Source organism: Amborella trichopoda, chromosome 9 (assembly GCF_054954075.1).
Source record: "Amborella trichopoda isolate Santa Cruz 75 chromosome 9, AtrichopodaSantaCruz75HAP2 v2.0, whole genome shotgun sequence".
In the NCBI taxonomy this organism is placed as follows: Eukaryota; Viridiplantae; Streptophyta; class Magnoliopsida; order Amborellales; family Amborellaceae; genus Amborella; species Amborella trichopoda.
The window spans coordinates 14,558,481-14,574,140 of NC_142344.1; the positions used below are offsets into that span (position 1 = coordinate 14,558,481).

General features: G+C 41.0%; 1 protein-coding gene across 6 annotated transcripts in view; it reads right to left on the reverse strand.

The window, feature by feature from the left end:
* The window catches only part of LOC18424439 (uncharacterized protein At4g06598), a 32,887-nt gene that overhangs the window by 11,056 nt on the left and 6,171 nt on the right, over nt 1-15,660 (reverse strand). Inside the window, exons 2-4 of one of the 6 annotated variants that reach the window (XM_020676551.2) lie at nt 2,071-2,184; nt 1,490-1,528; nt 24-780 (exon numbers count right to left, since the gene is read on the reverse strand). In XM_020676551.2, the coding sequence (XP_020532210.1) occupies nt 24-780; nt 1,490 (758 nt within the window). In that variant the 5' untranslated portion in view covers nt 1,491-1,528; nt 2,071-2,184. Of the gene's footprint in view, nt 1-23; nt 781-1,489; nt 1,529-2,070; nt 2,188-15,660 lie in introns of all 6 variants that reach the window. The other 5 variants (XM_020676550.2, XM_088848024.1, XM_088848025.1 and 2 more) reach the window with 5 other exon arrangements.

The following is a 15,660-nucleotide window of genomic DNA, read 5'->3' on the forward strand; positions in this document are numbered from 1 at the left end:
ATTTGAAAATTTAGAAGACTTACTGTTTAGCTCGTTTTGGATCCGCTTCAGATGCAGGTCTCAGGTGTGAATCAGCCCTCCTCTCAAAAGACTCATTCTGAGTTTTTTCAGATGCAACTGAATTGACATAAGAGCTTTCTTTGCTTTCAGTAAACCTTGAATCACATTCACCAGATTCACGCTCTCCTTGTGTTTCTGCCATAGTAACTCTTGCACTTTCAAATGGTTTCCCAAGGCTTTCTAACTTCTTGTTATCCCTACAGGATGACATTCTGCATGAATTCATTAATGGCTCCCATCCCCTTAAGTACGGTGCTTTCAAAGAATTTCTCTCAGAACAGAAGGAAGAAAGAGTTTCATCCTTAAAATTGTCATAATCTAGAAAGCCCTGAAAGGGAAAAGATTGAATGTTGCTTGAGTTAAGATCTTCTTGGGAAGCAGTCACTCCTTTTGAAAAAGTTCCAGGGTAGTCCATATATGCAATGGAGTCACTTGATGAACGCCTGTGTGCTCCTTTCCCAATAGGAGTCTCAGGTTCATTAAGAAGGTCATCAAGCCATGAAGGCTGCTCTTCGATGAGGAAGCTCTCAGAAGAAGTACGTTGGTGTTGCCTACACTCCTTCCTTGAGATTGGTACGCATGGTTTCCCAGTTAAAGGACTGGATCCACAATTCGAATACGCTGGGGCCATGCTGGGGAATGGGATTCTTGGAGGAAGATTCAATTGTTTTCCAGAATGTGACCAGTTCCCCATTTGAGCTACACCACTGTCGTTGGACACTGCTTGGTTCAATATGTAAGGAAACAAAATTAGCTAAGCACATGAAAAATTAGATAGTCATCGACACAGACTGAGTTTGCTAATTTAGGATAAGTCAGAGGCAACATAAATTTCAGGAAACAAGTGAAAGAGGAAATATCACACAAAGATCAAGGAAATCCAATGTACAACTGATATCTATCTAAGAAACTAGACACCAAACAAGAGTGATTCTATTTGAATGACTTATTCTAGATTATAATATGCAGGTTCAACTTAAAAATTGCAAAAACTCAAAACAACTCAGGATTCATCTCATAGCAAAAACAAGTAGTATAAGAAAAACAGCCGCCTAACAAAAACAACTCAGGATTCATCTCATAACAAAAACAAGTAATATAAGAAAAACAGCCTCCTACTAATATCATTAACCCACAACAAATCCCCATTCCTCAATATATCAATAAATGCCAAAGGAATTCAAAAGCAAATCCATGGTGAAGATGTATAACTCATTCCACAAAGTGGCAGTGCTAGAAAATCTGATAGCATCTGGTGATAGACTTGGTAATATGATAGCAAGGTTGCAGCAAGAAAAAAACAAATCAGGCCTTACTAGACACCCCATGTGCCAAATGCAGATCAGAAGCCTCTGCCACCACTAAGCGGAATTTTCCAAACTTATGCAAATAATATTAAGCCAGTCGTGAGAAAGGGTAAAAGCAATACTTATTATAGGCAAGTAAATGGTCTCTGTAGTCCTGGAACCTGTGAAATAATCAACACAAATCGAATTGACAACAGAAATGCAAACCTTAAGATGAATTTCAAAGCTGATACACAAGCAATGAGATAGCAAAAATTGTTCAGGAAGGGATTTCTCCATGGAAAGGTAACTCGAGATGCTTTCAGGAGTGCAAGGATATAAAACCCCATCATCCCATCTATCATTTAAAGACAAAAAAAGATTCCATATCGCATATACTTGAGTCAATTTCTTTATTTAGGAAATAAGTGAACAATCGAAATTAAGTTCTCTTAAGGCAAATAAATTACTTGGTTCTTCCTGGTTAAAGAATCTCTTTCTGGTTTCTCTGGAAGAAATACATTCTAAGAGTAAGATTTGAATATCTCTCATCGTTGTCATCAATCTCATAAGCATCATACTCCAATCACTTTTTTGATAAATACAGGACATCTAAGTCATACGAGTAAAGAGATCTATTCATTGATAAGAAAAAGAAAAAATGTGAACAGCAATTGGCTTGATGCGAAAATAGAATCCTGGATTATATGTTCAACTAACAAACCTTATTGGGCCACCAACATGGCCTTTCTTTGTTTATGCCTATGCAAACTTTGACCAACATTAATTCTCCATTTACCAGCAAAGACATGAAAGGTCTGAGATACCATGCTGATCCCTACTGTCAGAGACAAAAATGTCATGTAAAATTCTTTTGAACCAGGAGGTAGAAGAAAGTGTATCAATAAAAAAAATTTGCTGCCAGTTCAAAGCAGGATGACAATCTTAACTAAACTAACGAAACCACAGGACAAGCAATGAATCATAGAAACAAATCCAGCAAATCCCAGCTGGCCAGAGCATTTCCTTTGCCACAAGGAGATTCAAGCTAACCACCGATGAAGCATCTATAATTGCATGACATCCTAAACCTCTAAACATAAATAAACAATTAGATAAAAGTATGTTTAATATATCTTGAGGAAATTCAAGCCCATCTATCAGATATAGAGATACAATCACCAATACGTTTGTCTTTTTTTCTTTTTTTTTCTCGTCTCCAAATGTTAACTCTAGACCTGGTGAGAATGGAACTTTAGACATCACTTGCGATACCTGCCACTCCAACAACCTTTGCTTAGAGTGCAAACTAAAGTGCCAATGAATATTTTACCTTTCTCAAAAGGAAAAATGGCATAAATTAAAATGCCACCTATAATGTAGCTAAACATTCTATCAAAAACCTGAACATACCCCATCATAGTGATGCATGGTCATGCTCAACTGCCTAGAATGGATCAATTTTTATCGATAGATATGGTCAAAATATGCAGTATTTTCTTTCTTCCTGCATGAGGAGACTATATAACTTTGTCAATTACCTTTTTAATGTGAAATGACAATAAGCATTCGATGTGCTAAATATGTGCATGAAAGTGGGCTAGAAATAATATGAATGCTGACAAGGTATCACACGGTTTTGGGATTGGTGACGCACATCCAGATTAGGCTCTTGCTCTGGACTCTTATCTTAGGCTTGACATCATAACAAAATTTTGTTTCTTACTCTTCTATGTCAGAAGGCCAACAATCATTCACACTATGTTAGGAATCTAGATCTCACATTTTAGAAATCTCGATTGCACATTATTTGAATCTCAATTTGATTTTTTGGAATCCAAATTCTATAGCATCATATACCACATTTCGTAAGTACAAGAAACCGCAATTCGATCAACATCAAATCTTTCTTCCACTTTCATGGAATCTCTATCCAACTTTTTGGGAATCCAGATTGCACATAATCAAATACTGGCTCATAGGTACATGAAACTGTGATTTGATGAACATGGAATCTCGCTTCAAATATGAAAGTTGATCTAACTTATTTGGTGTCCAGATTGGAGAACATTGAATCCCATGGTTCATAGGTGCACCAAATAATAATCCAATCCATAGTTGTTGGAAACGCCTAGGAACCCGAATCGTTTTAGGAACCGAAATCGCAGAATTGCAGTCGACTAAAAGATTCCTATCTTAGGAATCGTTGTCCGTACAATAGGGATCGCTAGGAACGAGATTCCTAGTTTTTGAGAATCGTATTTTAACCGAAATAGATCTAAGTTTCATCCACAAATGGAATCGAGATTCTGTCCTACTTTGAATCGAGATTCCCATTCACCTGAAACTATGATCCAATCAACGGGTGGTCAAAGTTTTGATACCATGGAATAAATATTCAAATGCGAATGTCTCGAGTTAATAAGTTCCTAACAAAGTATTCAGTCGTCTAGGGCCGCCATCTTGCACTGGGCTGATAGTCCTAGTGTCGAGTTGAACACCTTGATCTCAAGGTCAAAGTCGGCAGAAAAGGTCGAAGTCGGCAGCAAATGACCATAAAAAACCCATAGTGATCTTTCTTCTTTTTTTTTACTCAATTCATTATGTGAGCATGTATGTTTTGTAAACACCATCACGATTTCCCTAGTGGACTATGAGTGCCTACCAACTGTACCTAACCCAAAATAAATATCTTGCTTCTTAAATTTCATTATTAACAAATAAAGTATTCCTTCTTCCTTTATTCAAACCAGAACCTTAAAAAACCTCAAATCCAGTATTGCGGCCCCTCGACCTTGATTCCAATACCATGGTACAAGGCTCAATACATTGATTTCAATACCAAGGGAACCCTTGTTCAAGTCTTTAGGGCCTTTGAGGATCTTGATTCCAATAATAGGGAAAGCATGGCGAAGCTTACTCAATCTGATGATTCTAATACTAAAGAAATCTTGCATAAGTTTACTCTAGAAACTCGAACCTTTTTCCCTATGAAACACATTTCATGTTGATTTTTATTGCAGTTTTAAGTTGAGTGTTCGATCTCACAGATGTAGGAATCTCGATTCCAATTGGGTTGAAACTCGATCTCATAAAGGTAGGAATCTTGATTCCAAGTGGGTTGAAACTCGATTCCAAAATGCTATAGATCTCGATTCCAGTAGGTTTGAAACTCGATTCCAAAATGCTATGAATCTCGATTCCAGTTGGGTTGAAACTCGATTCCAAAATGCTATGAATCTCAATTCCAGTTGGGTTGAAATGTGACTCCAAATGGTATGAATCCCAATTCCAATTGGGTTGGTTCTCTATTCAAAAGAGGTAGGAATCTTGATTGCCATAAAGTAGGAATCTCGTTTCCCGTAATTCACCTGTACGGACAGCGATTCCAACAATCAAAATCTTAAAACAACCAGTGAATCCACGATTCTGATTCCTATATTGATTCGAAATCTCAAGCATTTCCAACAATTATGGTTTGAATAGGGCAGTATACATACAAAGTTATTAGAAATACCGATTATATATTCAGTAGCTCCTGAATCAATAATCCATGGAATTTGTGGAGTAATGGAAACATGGTGTGCGAATGGAGATATAATTGATAAGCAAGATGGGACTTGGAGGAAGAAGAGGGCTCCATATCATGGGTGGAGGCATGCTGCTTGAGATCAAGAAGCTCTCACTTAGAAATAGTCACAAAACCATCCTCAAGTAAAGAAGGAATGAAGTCATGAGGTGTATGACTAGTATCATCTTGTTGTAGAGGCATGGCAGTCACCTTATTAGTCACTCAAGCATAAGCTCTAGATGTATTCCGTTTAGGATGTCCAATGAAATCCCTACATGTCCCCTTAGTGTGCAGAGATTTCCCACAATGAGTACATTTTAACTTATTTTTCTCATCACACCTGTAAAACCCCTGTGGCCACCACTATGTCCTCCACCTCGACCACCACCACGATTATTGAATGAGTTGGAACTTAAAGCTGATCGTTTGGGATTAAGGCCCCTTAAAAGATCAAATATCTTATTTTGTTTCCACCATTTCTCCATACTCTTTTGCACCATGGAAGTAGTTTATGGGCTGGTAGTGAGTCAGCTCATCCTAGAGACCCTGTAACATGGCATAGTAATCAGCCACTGATAAATTGCTTTGTTTAAAATTGCTAATTTGTTATTCCAACTCATATTTTTGCCATATTCTTCTTTTGTGAATTGCCTCAGCTAGTGCAAATCTCATAACTCCTTCGAAGTCTGACAATACATCAATATGCAACTCAAATTTGGTTACATAGAGTTTAATATCTAGTTCATAACATTCATCTCATCACGTTCCCAATAAGCATAAGTAGGCTCCTTTACATCTAGTTTCACCATATGACCATCAATACAACCAACTTATTCCCGTCTCCATGAAATAACCTAGCAGATCTGGCCCATTCCAAATAGTTTTTGCCATCAAATTTCACTGTAGTGATTTGGTGTCCAGAATACTCCAAACTTGATGCACAAGAAAAAGCAAATCACAGTGTTGCTGAAATCTGGATACAATCATAGATATCTTTCAACTCCCTCATAAGAAAACAAAAAAAACTTAATCAATGGGTCACGAAACCCTAATATTCTCCTTTTAATCAATGGGTCATGAAAACTCTTAAGTTTTCTTTCTCTTACTAGGTCAAAGAAACCCTAAGTTTTCCTTTTCTTTTACCTTTTCCGTAGTTGTCTAAAAACATTTATATCCTTCATAGGAAAAATCACGTCCAAGAGCGTACCCTAGAAAATCACTTCTTTCACAAAGAAAATATTATGTAACCTTCAATCCGCAAAAAATAACCTTTTTTAGGGAACTTTCTTTCATTGACTGGCCATACTGTTGAAGCAGCAGATATATGACCAGTATTTCACCACCCGACTCTCACTTCTTTAAATATAAGTTGAAAGATATATGCAGATCTCCTATTAAACAGTCACCACCAAAAGTGGAGAACAATTGACAGATGGTATAAATCAAAGGAAAGTGAGAGATGCGTTAGAGAGGAGAGAGAGAAATAGGTTCCATGCGAATGAAAGAGGAAATGAGAATGACGTGACCCTGGTTAGTCATATATTTCGTATAATTAAAAGAGAAAAATTACAGCATTGCCCTTGTAATAATTTTTAACTATATTTAAACTTGTAGACTCACTTTCAACCGTTTTTAGGTTCCTAGGGACTTGTTTGTCCTTTCTTATACTTAGGGGCAGTTTTGTACACTTTTATAATTTAGAAGAGGGATGAAAGGGGAGTGAGAGCTGGTAACTCTCGAAGGCTCTCCTCTCCTTTCTCTTCTCCACGTGACTCTTTTGTCTCTTCTTGTCACCTTCTCTCCTTTCCATCTCTTCTTTCTCCTCTTCCTCTCCCTCTAAACATTCATCTTCTTTATTCTTTTTCCAATTTTTCTTTTTTCTTTGTTGCTGTATTTTTAATTCATATCATTTACATTAATTCATTAATTCATAAATTTACTTTGTAGTCATCAAAATGTCATCCCCAAACAAAATGATTCTTTTGGTTGGGCCTTCACTATCGATTACCCACTATTTCTCTCCTACAACAGCATGGGATAGTAATGGTTCTTCCTGTACATCTTTTTTGTAAAAACAATGATGATAGTACCTGTCATCTACTGTTCCTTTGCGATTTCTCGCAGGCTATATGGAGATCTCTTGCATGGCCATGTGGTAAGCGTTTTATTTTTGGCTCTTCTATTCCTATTATGTTGAGAAGTTGGTTATCTTTCATATTCAAATACAATAGATTCTTCAATATTTTGACTTCTTTTTTCTTCACAACTATCTAGTTTTATGGGTAGAGCGCAATCAAAGAGTTTTTCAATCAAGATTAATTAGGAGGGAACAACTACTTTGACAAATCGTTTCTCATGTTTGGGAGTTAGCTAATGCTAAGTTCTGGATATTTCATGTGTCAGAAAAAACGATCATTGATAATCTATAGTTCACTTGGCATCAACAGAGGAACCAGTTTGCTATCCCGGCGGCGTTGCCATTTTGTAGCCCTGATCACTTCAAGCTAAACATTGATAGGGTTCCTTGTATAATCCAAGTCGAGCAGGTGGGGGTGGCATAATCAGAGACTGTGATGGTGCTTTTATTGCAGCTTTTTCAAATCCTTTTGGAATCGCTTCCAATAATTATGCGAAATTCTCTACTCTTGAAGAAGGTTTGATTCTAGCTGATAAGTTAAAGTGTTTTCCTCTTCAGATTGAAAGTGATTCAACCTTACCCGTTAATGTTATTCATGAACGTTGTCGACCTCTTTGGAAGTTATATACAATTACAGCAAACTGTAGACAACGACTTTCTAATTGTGGGTGGTCCATCACCCACATTTTCGTGAGGCCAACATGTTGGCTGATATACTTGCGAAGAGGGCTACATCTCGTTTACAAGCTACTGTTTGGCGCCGGACTTTATTTCTCGTGCATTACTTCATGATTTGTCACAAGTGCCCTATTCCAGTGTTGTAAAGGAATGAGCTGTAAATCTTTTTTAATTTTAAGTATTAATGACATATGGATAGGGGGCCTTCTCCCCCACTGACTTACCCAAAAAATAAAAAAGTCGCCTATTCTAAGTCTGAAACACACAAAACACAAAAACCATACTCACTTTTGTGGAGTATCTTGTGCTTATACAATTTACCAACAATGTCATAAAGAAAAGTGAAAGAAATACCACTGGGAAAAGGGGATGCTAGCATAACTGAATGAGATACAAAACAGTACAACAACCAAATGCATAATGCTGCATGAATAGAATTTAGATGTCTGCTTTTTAGAAATTTGTGATGCCAAATATGCCTCTTAAGACAACTTCTGCACCCTTAACCTTGTGAAAAGTCTGCATAGTTGATACTCTTCAATATCAATTGACCTGTATCTTACAATGTCAATAAGATCCCCTAAATTAATTATTAAAAGGAAACAAAAAAGAATTGTAACGCATTTCAATTTTCAAACAAATATTTTATGCATGCACAGAGCTTTTTTCCATTTGATCCACCCATAGGCCATAAATGCTCACATGTTCCAGTTTACTGTTTATAGATAATAAATACTACAAGGAGTCATTTGTGTCTTTTGATTCAATCAAATAGAATGGCTTGGCAAAGAGTCATCCAGATCATAAGTGAATCACATAAAACACATGAATTGCTTTGTGGCTGGTCAGATTGGCTTCAATCCTAATAGACTTGCTAACTGCAAATTTGAACATGTATGCCATGAACATATTCAGACCGTATCTCAATTAATGTCCCATGACTTGTGTAACATCAAATATTATATATTTGTCCAATAATGATGGTTTATGCGATTCAGAACTAAAAATTAAGACGCTTTCCCCTTTTGCTCACTGCCATACTTTCACAAGGATCCCAACTTTAACATCTAAGAGTAATGCCATAAACTTTCTCAAAGTGCTTTATATCCCATGCCTCTTGTGCATCAACTAGTCCATAAAACTTCACCTCGAGCAGACTTTAGGGTGAACCAGGAACTCGAGAACAGAATTATGAGAAAGGAAACAACCACCAAAAGGTTTCACTTGATCAGATGCCCAAAGTGAATTGAAATCTGATAATTTAGTTTAATTGGAAACCTAAAACACACACACTTGAGTGTCATTTCTAACCCATACAAAAGGTTCAAACCTAAGGGGCAAACATGAATTCAATTTCTTTCAGAAATAAGCATATCAAGAACCGTACCTCCTCTCTCTCTCTCGCCATTGCAACCACTCGCCTCCATCTCTCTCTCCATTTTCCCTCTGTCCATCCCATGCCTCAGAGGGAGCAGAAGAAAGAGGTCTATAAGTAGAACTGGATTGAAAAGCACTGCTGAAAACTCAGTGCTTCGAGATTGATTCATCGTAAGCCCTTGAAAACCCACAACCATCCCCTGAAGAGCCCTGCGCAAGCCCTAGCTCCATTCCGTGAGGAGCGCTGGTCCATCCCGTCACTCTAAAGAGTTTCCAATATTTGCATTTCAACACCTACATAGCATTTTGGAAGAAGACAGCAAAATTGTAGTAGAGAGCCAACAAGAGGCCAAGAAACGACATCAAAATGAGGAAGAAAAAGGAAGGTAGATCAAGTTTTTGGCTATTCTACCAAAGTAGAATAGCAATTGCACAATCCAGATTTGAAGGCTTTTAGCTTGATATTGTACACCCCCAATGAAGTGAAGTCCTCATGCGATTGAAAAACATTGACTGCAACTCATTCGGTATGGAATTATATAACCTCAATGAGAAAGCATAATGAAGCCCTCTGTGATTGGTATTTTCCAGGCTTGATCTCAAGATAGGAGCCTTCATAAAGCAACCCAAACTCCTCCTCTACCCCTCTATCAATTTTACCGCCAGTTTATCAATCTTGCAAGTGTCCTTCCCACTACTCGTCCCCTAAGGTTGCACCTGAAAAATCATATGCAGATATTGTTGCCACGGGTAATGCCAATCCTTCCCCCCCTGCTTCAGCTAGTGCTCCAGTTCCAACTGAGAAAGTACCTGCCTCTTCCTCCTCCCCTCACTTTTGTCTCTCTAATGGTGTACCCCAATTCTAGCTTCCCAAATCCAGTGAGATCCTAGACCGACTCTTGTCTTTACATAACTCCTTTACAACATCCTTCTGACCTTATAGAAATGATATCAAAGGTATCACTAGATGGCTCCAATCTATGTTCAAGATTAACCAAAACTCCTTCAAGCCTCTGTACAATAGTAGATACCGTAACACCTCGCCGGAGGGAGTTCTCATCCCTTCCGAAGTCGGACAAACTAGTCTCTCTTTTAGAGAGGGTTGATTGTCCTTGACAAACTGGGATGAGTCGTTTGACGCTGAGCAAAAGACTAAGGTTTGGCTGCTAGTCCAAGCAATACCGGTTCACCTCTGGTCCCAATCGGTCTTCAAGGCCATTTGGGATTCTTGCGAAGTTTCATTTCAATCCATTGGAAATCTTTTGGCACACACCCCTTAGGCTATCTCATTATACTTGTCGAATCTTTTAATCTAGACTCAATTCCCTCCACTCTCCACCTTCCTTCAATGGTTTTTATTTCCCGGTCAAAATATCTATTCAGGGGTCTGCAGCTCCAAGTCACCATGAAAACGCTGCTCCAAACCACAATGGATGGACTACCGTGACCCACAAGAAACGTGCACAACCTAGTGTCGTCCCTAGGCCCACCTAGGGGTGGCAACAGTCGGGTTCGACTGGATTCTGACCCAGAGCATAATAGTATTCGGGTCCAGGTTTTGGACTCGACTCGACCCGTTGGGTCCAAAAGTCAAACCCATACCTAGTACTCGTCGGGTTCTAGGTCTGGTTAGGTCCATTGCCATCCTCACTATGACCTTCATTTTTTTTGCCTTTTCTTTTACTATCATATAATCATATTATTGGCAACAAAATCACAATCACCTGCCATTAAATTTCAAGTTGTCTGATTTGTCGTTTAGTTGCTAAAGATGACTACGAGTTCTTATTGTATACGATCCTTATTACACCCAAATGAATAGGGCTTGAAGTATTTTATTTCCAACAGTTTACGGGTATGGGTTAGGTCCAACAAACGCGGACCTGAATAGTGATCGGGTCCAAGTTTTGGACCCGGACCTGACCTGCTAATGTCCAAATGTGGGACCCAACCCGGACTCATGTCTAGTATACCCGGTGGGACTCGGGTCGGTCCGGGTCTATTGCCACCCCTAGGCCCACCTCTTCGTGCGCCTTGCCCAGCTCCCCTACTCAGGACCACCATGATCTTGAGTACCAACAGGCATTGCCCAGAGCTGAACTTCCTCGTAATGCTACCCCACCGAGATCCACCCGAAATTTCCCATCTACCCCAACCCATCAATCCTCTTGATCCATCCCAGCCGCCTCCATCCTCTTGGCCACTTGTCCTTCCCCATGACAACGTCATTATTGCTGCCCACCTGGCGCCGCTTTCCCATTCCATCTCCCTGGGCACATTAATTTCCCCCTCCTCAACCCCCAATACGTCACCTGAGTGCATTATCATTTCTAACCCCCACGAGCTGCCAACCAATGACTCTTCCTATGACGAATTTAATGTCGTTCTCTCATCCCTTTCCCAAGTCTCGATCACGTCCACCATGCTCTCCATTGTGGTTGACAAGTTCCTTCAGTAGCAATCCGTCTTGTCACCTGAGCCTCGTATTATTGATGTCGCATTTACTCCCTTCCCCCAAGAGCTGCCACGTCACCCCAAGGTGATATTAGCTGCACGTCGTGTGCGCTGGCCCCCACCACAGTGCAATTGCTCGCATTTAATGCGGCCCTCCCTCTCATGACCAGTGTGTCCCACACGCTTTCGCATCTATATGACAACCGAGGCACTCTGCTCTATCTCGATGCTCTCCTCATTAATGGCCACACCCCACCCCATTATTCCCCCTTCTCATCTTTCCTCCTCTCTTTGACAACAGTAACACCTGGTAACCCCCCCCCCCCCCCCCCCCACCTTCCCTCTCTCCCTCCTCAAGATCTGGAGGCGACCCCTATGTCTCCCGTATCCAGCCTCTTCCTCTCCCTAATCCCCAATCTCTCCCACCTTGATGCCTCATCTTCCTCCCCTGCCCCCATCATACCTCTAGGAATTGGCGTCCTTTACACACCCTATCCCCTACGTCCCTCCCATCCCTTCTTTGGTCCCTCCTCAGGACCATTCCACTTCTCTTTCTTCTTCTTCTTTTGCTTTTTCTCGTTATTCAGTCCACCCCTGTCTCCCCCACTTTTCCTTTTCCTTTCTCCTATCGGTTACCTCCCATTATGACTTGACCAGAACCCCCTCCCTCTTCCTCCTCATCCCCCAATATACCTCGGCGACAAAAACAACACCCAGTATTCCCTGATAGGTGGTGGAAACCACAGGGCTACTCTACCCCCCTTCACCCCATTCCTTACACCCCCCTGGTACAACCGGTACCCTCCCCCTCCTATTTGCACTTGCTGGATTCCCCTCTCACCCTCTGCCTCACATTCCACCCTGCTCCCACTCTTTGTTTTCTCTTAGACCTCCCCTTCTACTCCCATTCCCTCTAATTCCTTCGCCATTCCTCTTCCTAATCCCATTGGTTCATGCTTAAATCACTTGGACTTGGACAACCTTATTCCCCTTTTGCTGGAAATGAGATTTGCTCTTTACACCTTCCATTCCTCTCAAGGTACGATACCCTCCTTTATCCCTCCTCTTAATCAGTTCTTCTCTTCCTCTTCCTTTTTCCCATTCCCAACCACAATCCATTCTCTGCCTCCTCCCCCCCCTTTCCTAACATCCATCCCTTTCCAGATGATCCCCACTGACTCTTCAGACAGCATGCCCAACTCGACATTGCCTTCCCCCTCTGCCCTCAGATCCTATCCCCCCTTCCATCCCACCTACACAACTGATTTAGCAGCCTCCTCATGAGGACTTTGACTCTGATATCCAGTCGCGGTGGACAATCAGGAATTAGAAAGCATAGACAGAGGGAAGCCTAACATGGGAAACATGATTCAGACCATGGGACTGGTTTTCGATGGCAACATTGCCAACATCGTTGACTAGGTCAGACAAGATGCCGGTGCCGCTCAGGTCAGCGCCTCTCTGAAAAAACCTAAAGGCTTAAGAGTATTAGCTAATTTACATTCTGATGTCAATTACAATTCCCCTGCATCATCCTTTAGACAGGTACCTCTCCTCGCTTCTTTAACTTTGAATCCTAAGAAGCATAGGTCTAGAAGAAAGCTATCCCTACACCCCCACTCTCCTAAATGAAGTTCCTATGTTGGAAAATTAGGGGTCTTGGTAGTCATACCAAGCGTAGTGCGGTCCGTTCCATTGCTTCCTCTCATTACCCAGAAATTATAGGTCTTTTCGAAACCAAGATCCCAGCCCCAAATTTAACCTTAATTAGGGACACTTGGGGAAGGAGGCCATGCACCTAGGTTGCTAAAGACTCCCTGGGGGCCTCTAAGGGCATTTGGGTCCTATGGAATCCTACTATTCTTCACATTGTCTCTTCTTCCATCAGAGATTTTTTCATCAATGTCCTTTTCGAAGAATCTCAGACAATTTTACTTTCAACGCTTCCCTGGTCTATGGCCCCAATTGTCCTTATGCTCGCTAGACGCTCTGGCCAGAGCTCATGCCGAAAAGCCCTCTACTGAAGTTCCTTGGCTTCTAGGGGTTGATTTTAACATGGTTAGATGGGTTCATGCGAAGAATTCGGGCGATAGCATTACTGCATCGATGAGAGCCTTCTCTAATTTCGTTGATAGTGTGCCCCTTCTGAACATTCCTCTCTTAGGGGCTTCCTTCACTTGGTCTAACCATGCTGCCTCTCCTGTCATGACCAAAATTGACAGGCTCCTCGTCTCCAACTCCTAGGATTCTAGTTTCCCTGGACCTTGCCCTATTGTCCTTCTTAAAATTACTTCTGATCACAAATCTATCCTCCTGGATATTAATCCCATCCTGCAAGTTTATAGGCCTTTTAGATTTGAATTGTTTTAGTTTGATGAACCTTCTTTCCCCCAATACTTCAGAAGCTGTTGTACCTCCTCGGTCGATGGATGGGCCAGCTTCAGATAATCCAAAAAATTGTAGCTTTTGAAGGGTTCCATCAAACAGTGGAGCCAGAACATCCTTGACAACTTAAGGAACAAATCCTAGAATACAACACTCTTATTCACTCCCTAGACACCCTGGGGGAAACCAGGCCTCTTTCAAACCAAGAATTCGCGGACAGATCCTCAACCACATATAATCTTCTGCAACTCCCAGAAAAAGGAAGAGTCCTTTGGGTATCAAAGGGCAAAAATCAAATGGCTCAAGGCAAGGGACAAAAATACTGCCTTCTTTCATAAAACCAGTAATGGCAAAAGAAGAGGCCATGCAATTACCCAAATATCTGTTGATGACTATACCTTCTCTCATCCTGAGCAGGTTCATAGGATCATAATCAGATTTTTCAAAAACCTTTCTCGATACCCACTAGGCCTAAGCCTTCCCTGGGTGACCTCTCCTTTTCCTCCTTATCCCTTAATGATGCGGTCCGGTTGGAAAGACCATTTTCGGAGGAAGAAATTCACAGGGCCGTCCTCGACCTACGCAGGAACAAAGCACCTGGTCCCGATGGTTTACCCATTGCCATTTTCCTAGGACACTTTGACACCAAACCTTCTAGCCTTTTTTAATGAATTTTTTCATAAGAGTCGCCTCAATTTCGCCTTTAATTGTACTTTCATTGCAAATCCCCAAGATAGAAGGGGCCGAAAAGTTGAGAGACTTCTGCCCTATCAGCCTCCTTAACTCTTCTTACAAAATTATTGTTGAAGTTCTAGCAACTCGCCTTCAAGTTGTCCTCCATTCTATCATCTCCCCCACTCAATCCACTTTTGTTGCTACTAGGCAAATTCTTGGCAGTGCCTTCTCTACCCATGAAGCCATTTACTCCATATTCAATTCGACGGTTTAGGGCCTTGTTAATAAGCTTGATTGGGAAAAGGCTTGTGATAGAGTCGATTGGTACCTACTTGACGACCTACAATTGTGTATGGGTTTTGGCTTCAGGTGGAGATCCGGGATCAAGGCTTGCATCTCCAACCCTCATTTCTCTATCGTTGTCAATGGTTCCCCAGTCGGTTTCTTCCCTGCCTCTTGAGGCTTATGGCAGGGGGCCCCGCTCTCCCCTTTTCTTTTTACCATCACTTTCCAAATCTCTCTCTAAGCTCTCTGATAGGGGCATCCTCTGAGGTTTCCAAACTTCCTACAATGGTCTGGTAGTTTCAGGCCTCCTTTATGCAGATGACACACTGATTTTCCGCGATGCTGACCCAGCTCAACTGGATAACCTTTGGTTGTTCCTTAGGTGGTTCGCGGTCACTTTAGGGATGAAAGTTAATATGTCGAAAACAAAAATGATGGGAGTGAGGCTCCTTGAGACTGATACTTTATCCCTTGCTCAACACCTTGGTTGTAGCACAGACTCTCTTCCTTCCAAATATTTGGGCCCCCCTCTTTGCCTCGTAAAACCCAAAAAGCAACTTTGGGACAATCCCTTAGAAAAAATTTACTTGGAAATTTGCCAATGGTAAGGGCAGATTTCTCTCCTTGGGGGGTAGAATAACTCTCATCAAATCTACCATTGCTAACATCCCCATCTACCAAATGTCTCTATTCCAAATCCCCTCTCTCTGTGCACAACATCTTGAGAAACTCATGAGGAATTTCCTCTGGAG